General features: G+C 36.6%; 1 protein-coding gene across 2 annotated transcripts in view; it reads right to left on the reverse strand.

Annotated features, from left to right (window-relative positions):
* Window positions 1–7301, reverse strand: part of NR5A2 (nuclear receptor subfamily 5 group A member 2) — a 672306-nt gene that overhangs the window by 434304 nt on the left and 230701 nt on the right. For both annotated transcript variants that reach the window (XM_044081366.1, XM_044081365.1), the window contains exon 4: window positions 2093–2739. In XM_044081366.1, coding sequence (XP_043937301.1) covers window positions 2093–2739 — 647 coding nt within the window. The remainder of the gene's footprint in view (window positions 1–2092; window positions 2740–7301) is intronic.

The following is a 7301-nucleotide window of genomic DNA, read 5'->3' on the forward strand; positions in this document are numbered from 1 at the left end:
CAATTTCAGCCTTCTTAATCTACTACCCCAGACTACCCAAATCTTTGTAGTATAGGCACAGCACTGCCTCCTTAGAAGCACACCTGTCCCTACAAAATATCAATGCCTGCATCAAACATCAAACATAGTTGCACTGTATAGATAATACAGCTTTCCTAAAAGGATTCAATGCATCCACTGAGAGTGACTCTGCTACTGGCGGTGGTGTGTCAGCATTCATCCACATTCCCATTACACCCAGACAATGAGCTCAGACTCCTCCACATCCTTGTGAGTATCAGCAAGTTGTATTCCTCCACATCTTAGCCAACTACATCCCCCATGAGATCTACAAATTGTGAGGTGCACTTAAACAAACTAGAGCTCCTTAGCATCAAACCAAACACTATTGTTCTATTGGATTTGTATTATTCATTCATAAAATGAAAAAAAGTCTATTATTACAAATAGACATGCAGAAAGCCTGGTGGTATTATTGTTATGTATCAGTTTAGAGTAATGCTGGGAAACATGTATCATCACCAAGTCACAATCAATTTAAAATATTTATGGATGAAAATGTAACAGAGAGTACAAAACAATACCTTAATACCTCAGCACATCTTTCATTTGATTGTCAAGGATTCTCTGTCATTAGTGGGCACCCTCTTAATAAAATGTTTTTTCTGCTTTTCTATCCACTTCCATTCATTGCTAGGTATAGTTTCTGCTATGTAAACTACTGATCAAATTACCCGGTCAAGATTAAGTTGCTCTTAGTATTATACAAATTCTGCTGTCTTCACTGACAAAGTCTCCCTCCATACTTGTATATACTGCGTCCATTCTTTTGGATTTATGTCACCTATAATGCTTGCATTATGCATTGTACACTCCTCATCATTTTAACCTTCTTGTAAACATATTTTCCATTTATGATAGGCCACTATAATAAACCAAGTGCTTCAAATTCACACCAATACACACACACACACAAAACCACACACACACATGCACACACGTGCACACACACACACACACGTATATATATATATATATATATATATATATATATATATATATATATATATATATATACACATACACACACACACGTATGATCTACATATACATATATATATATGTGTGTGTGTGTGTGTGTGTGTGTGTGTATACATAGATGTATGTATATATATATATATATATATATATATATATACATATATATATATACATATATATATATATATATATATATATATATATATATCATTATTGTAAGTTTTATAATGAACAGTTGTTACAAAATTACTGCTAAGATAATAAATGAATTTCTCTCTGCATTGTTGGTAACCTACATCAGAAAATGTCTCAGGATTCCAAAAAAGACTAACTGACTAGTTGTAAGCCAGCACTGTTTTGCTATAGGTAGACAGAGCTGGGCCCTGCCTTACTAAATTTCCACACTCATGTGTTGACTCAAGGAATGGTTTATAGGCCTGTTGTAAATGAATGAAGCAGAGATGGACATCCTGGAATTGAATTAAGAATCTTATCTTGATTATAGAAAAGATAATATATATAAATTCATATAATTGTTTACCCCCTTATAGTGACCACACTAATATTTCCTCTCTGTAGTAATGCAAATATAATTGTTAATGGAATAATTAAGGAAAACACTGGCTATTCCCAAAATGGCAGCTATGGTCACACTCTTCAGGCAATGAATTTATCTTACTAGAGATTATGACACTGGTGCCTTTCCTGTGCAACCTCCCAAAAGCAAAAATAATAGGAAAAGTACTAGTGACTGGTAATGGAGAAATACGGGTCTAAAAAGTGTAACAGTATAAGAGGATATCCTACAAATGAAAATTAAGAGAGCATGTAAAGAAAATTAATATCTGAACCATACTGAATGTTGGTTTAGCCTATTGCTTTGAGCTAGAAATTGGCTTTAATTCTGCAGAAAACATCAGTTGCAGCCTGTGGAAAAACTCTGGACATATGTCTTGTTTACAAATAAAATTCATTTGAGCTCTTATTACATTACATTTATCGTGTCCATATTAGAATCACATGCAAAGACCAATGAAATTATTTAACTTACCTTAAGTTCTCTGAAGAAAATGCTGCTCCGCGCCCATTCAACAATGGAGAACAATGTTTGGTCAGCCATTTTGCACATAAGTCCAAACGTGTTGAGCTTTTCATGTTTACTCCTGCTGGCCTGCTCCTGCTGTAGATATGCCAAAATTCGGGCTTGTACCTGGGGTTCATCTGGCTCACATTTCAAGAGTTCTAGTACCAAATGTGGTATACTTGTTGGGGAACTGTTCTGGTATGTGTCCATGTAAGGGTAGCCTATTAACGACTCTGGTGAGCTAGCGTAAGGATCTGGGTACTCAGATTTGATAGCACGGCTTGGAAAATGGCCATAGGCTTGATAACCTTGAATAGTTCCATGTGGTGGCATTGTCATGCTAATTGGAGATGTCACAAAGGGACTTCTGTCATAGTCTGTAGGAGGCAAGGCAGTATGGTTTAGATGTAGGCCTTTAGAGGAAGAATGGATGTTATGGATTGCAGATGATATGGTAAGGTCAGTAGGCATTGTTTGTATTACTTGTGTCATAGCTTCCAGTTTCAGTCCATTAGCTCGAATAAGAGCTTTTTTCTGTTGCTTCAGTGCTCTATCTCTTTTATACATTGGTCCAAACTTGTTTCGACCTCCACGCATGCGATCAGCCCTCACAGCTGTGGTAAAGAAGTATCAGTTTAATGCTATGGTAATGTGAAGTTATTGAACAGAAAACTGTTTAATAATGTCTCACAGTTTATTTACTCCATATTTTACATAACTACTAGGATGTTAAATACAATAATCAGAGCCTTATTGTTTTCCTTTGCTCTATTTGAATGTCTCAGACTAATTCCATTCACATTTAAATTAACTTAAAAGAAACTAATCAGAAATTAAGTATTTCAAATGTACATATTCTATATGGAAAACTAAACAGTATCTGTCATATGCTGTGCCAATATAGAGGTTGTGAGAGTGTAATTTAAAAAAAAATACAAGCCATGATTGCTTTAAGAGGAAAACTCCAGAATTCTACTTAAAAATGAAATAGGCATTAGTCAAACTAAATGCATGCAGAGTATACATTATTTTCTGTAAATTGTGGACAATCCATTTTATTCCTCATAACTGTAGAAAGCAAATCACGGGGGTAAACAGAAAGACTTTCAAAATATCATGGAAGCTGTAAAAGCATATAACTCATAACAGATTTAGCTTTGAAACACACACACACACACACACACACACACACACACACACACACACACACACACACACACACACGGATCCTTATTAGTTGGTCGAGTTTTCAGAAACTCGAAATTCATATCAGTGAGACGATATGATCAAATTTCTGAAAACCCAAAGCTTTTGAATGGAGATCATGGTACAGTGAGGATCAAGAAATTTACAATTTTCCTCAATGCAGTATGATCTCAGAGTTGGTATATATAATTTGCAGGGGGCGAGGGAGGTGCAGAGGGGCTTCCCCCTTACAAAACCATAAAAAAGACAGATGTGTGTGTGTGTGTGTGTGTGTGTGTGTGTGTGTGTGTGTGTGTGTGTGTGTGTGTGTGTGTGTGTGTGTGTGTCTGTCTGTGTGTGTTTAATGTTTGAGTTTTCAGAAATTCAGTCATATCGTCTTGTCGAAATGAATTTCAAATTTCTGAAAACTTGATCAACTGACATAGATCTCTATCTCTCTCTCTCTATATATATATATATATATATATATATATATATATATACATATATATATATATATATATATATATATATATATATATATACATATATATTTTTTTGGTTAACCAAATGTGCCCACCAGACTTTTCCTTTTCAGGGACTACCCGGGAGCAATGTCTGGTTAAGTTGCTCCAGGTCACACAGGTCAAATGAGGGCTGAGGGAATTGAGCCCTGTACCACAAAATCTGCAGCTCATAGCCTTAATCCCCTCCATGAACTACCAGACAATTGATTCATTTTATCTTTACTGATGTCGACACAGTTCTGGAACATATGTGCAACATCTCACTTTAGAGATGCAAACAAAGCTATGGAACATACATGAACCATCTTGCATTACAGATGCAACCAGAGCTCTGGAACATATGTGCCCCATCTCATATTACAGATACAAATATAGCTGCGGAATGCAAAATGTGTGCAGCATATACAGACTAGAGCACAGCTCTGGAAATGGAATGACACAAGTTATAACATGATGTACTACATTTATAGTGTGGAAACTGATACCAAGGCTTAAAGATGTAATCTGATGACCCTGTCAAGACAGTCGTCGCTTGCAGATGTTATTCTTCCTTTGACACTAACACCTTATAACCTCTTTTGCTTTTGGTAAAAGGTGTTTATGAAATAGCCTAGGTAAAGTATGATACTTATTGTCAAAGCAGGAGCTCCTGCTTTGATTGTCAAAGGCATTAAGGCTAAAAGACTTGTTGAAAGTCACTGGTGTGCTATTTACAGTGTTGGATGTCTACCATCTGATAAAGACTGTTAGTTATTTCCAGTAGTGTCCTTGTTTTCTTCATTCAAAACTATAAAATGTTACTCTGCCTCCTGTTCAGAGTATTATCCATTAAAATAAACATTTCCCTTAAAAAATGACCCCCAGAGAATGACAAGATTACCGTGGGTTGTCTGCACAGTTACTGTCTGTGAAGCTGAATTTCAAAAAGGCAAAAAAAACAGTTCTTACAACCATGTGTTAGATGAATAAAACTACAAGATGTAATGTACTTCTTTCTTTTCACTTCTTTTAATAAAGATACATTTGTATATGAGCAAATCTTAACATTATGTTCAGTCCATTTAGTCTCAAGTGTATACGCTGTTATTGTCTCCAGCTGAAAGAACAAGACATCAATGTGCCATATGCTACCCACTTATTTCAGCTGATGGCACATGGGAATTAATCACAGAGATAGGGATGTCCGACACTATGAGGGCTGGCCACAGAGCATGATGTACTTGAACAATTTGTATTGACTCAGAAAGTCTCTGTTGTGACGGTGGAAGGTTAGGAAGGCTGTTAGAACTCTAACTTCAGGCTTCCTGTCTTGTGGTTCAAACCTTAACCACTATGAATTGCTACATCCTGAATTTCTTATTTGCAAAGATGATTGAGCATGCCCTAACATCTGAAACAATTACATCTTATTTTGAATGCTCTTGTTTCATTTTTCGTAAGAACATACCACATTATCCTGCTTGCAGTAAAACACTGTGCTTGTACAGCACTAAGGTGAAGATATGGCGAATGATGATCCTAGTTTATGAATGAATGAATAATTTGATTTTAAACTGCAGTTTACTTATTTAATAATCAAGTAAGTGAACGGGACCACTGCAGACTCATTTTTTTTTTTTACTTAGTTATCCTTTGTTAATTGGACAGTGGTATCTTTTCAAGGGAGACCTGAGGGGTTATTTATACTACTAAGAAAAATTTGGCCAGGGCATTGTGGAACTCCCCCTACTCTTATGTTATTTAAGTTTATATGGATTATATGGAATGAAAGAATAAATTAAATTATGTTTAATGGTAAATGGATTTTAGCAAAAATATTAAGTAAAATCAAATGGTGGTTATGGAAAAAGGAGCGAGTGTCTAAGAGGGATGAAAATGTAGTACGATTTTGAAGGAATTTATAAATATGTATAATCAGATTTGCATATTTATATACTTGTACATATGTAAATATTTGTAAACATCTAAATATTTTGTAAATAAGTTATTTTTTGTATATAAATAAAGGACCCCTACTCTTTTGATAAGTTGTCACTACCACCAACTGAAGGAGATGGGACCTCAGTTTAATGTCTCATCCAAAGGATGACACACTTGGAAGTCCAGCACCTCCTCCTGCTGCACTGTAGTGTCACTAATCCAATCACCTGGTATGGGAAAAGAATCCACAGCCTTCTGCACCAAAGGAGAGTGTGCTAGCTGGCATGCCACCGACACTAGTCATCATACATGCTACAGAACTAGGGTGATGTGCAGTTTACATACTGACAGTTCAGAGCAGCCTGTTTAGTCAGTATGTTTTAGGGATGTGGGATAAAACTGGTGTGCCAGAGAAATCCCACTCAGACACAATAAAGAATGACTTGAACCTTGAAGCTGCAATGCCAATGCAGACCACTGAAAATAGTATTAAAGAAATGCTGTGTTGGTCCACTAACAAAAAACACAAGCATGCTGGAACAGAGATGTGATGAAATACCTTTGATTGGAATAACTGCAAAATCTATGTTGGCCTAAGAAAGGTACTACATCACATCTGTGTTCCAGTGTCTGTGTTTTATGAAAAGGGTATTTGTTTTACTTAAAGAAAACTGCAGTTTGAACTTATTTCAAAATTTGGAACATGAGAAAGTTAAGAAATAAGGGTCATGAAATGTGATAATCCCTCATATATAACCAATGAATGGTGGAGAAAATGATCAGCTATCCACCCATAGAGAATGTGTAAAGTTGATTTCTTTTACTGCCTTTAGAACTGAAAATGATAACAACAAATGTGCCTTCTCTGGGACCATTTAATAATCTCAGTCACAACGGTGTCAGAATTTTACCATTTAAACTTTTTTTTTGTCCCCCAGACCTCATTTTACCAGCCTGGCCCCCAGTACCCGATGTCCATTCCAGATCTACAAGCTACCCTCCAATTCCCCTGAACTTCCTGTGCTTTTGCTAGGGTTGGTCATGTATCATGATAGTGTCTTGAGGGCATGGCTTAGCTGTACTTCCATTCAGGGGGGTTATGACCTTCCCACTCACTTTTCCTCATTTCCTATGATTACAACTGCAGGAAACTCCCCTCTTTGGATCACACCTCCCCTTACAGAGTGTATCTACAAATACCCTCCTAACTAGGATGGGCAGACCCATCCCTTCTGAGCTGCTCCGTCAGCTGCTAATCAAACCTAGGTCAGCTGGACCATAGTTAGGGCTTTGTCCTTGTATGCTACCAGAGTGTCCTTCTGCAGGTAAGCTTTGGTTAACATCAGTGAATTTAACTTTAGTGAATGGATCCACTACAAGAAGCTGAGAAACACAATGATAAATGTTGTTTCCAACAGGGAATCACTGCAGGTACAATTTCAAAGTGTGTGCTGGTATTCTTTCACTTTTCCTGGGAGAGTTTTCCTTTCTTTCAGTTAGTGCATCCAAGAAGTTAGTATACATAAGTTTACGGGGACTTGCCC

This window comes from Protopterus annectens, chromosome 8.part0 (genome assembly GCF_019279795.1).
Source record: "Protopterus annectens isolate FY-2018-M chromosome 8.part0, PAN1.0, whole genome shotgun sequence".
Lineage (NCBI taxonomy): Eukaryota > Metazoa > Chordata > Ceratodontiformes > Protopteridae > Protopterus > Protopterus annectens.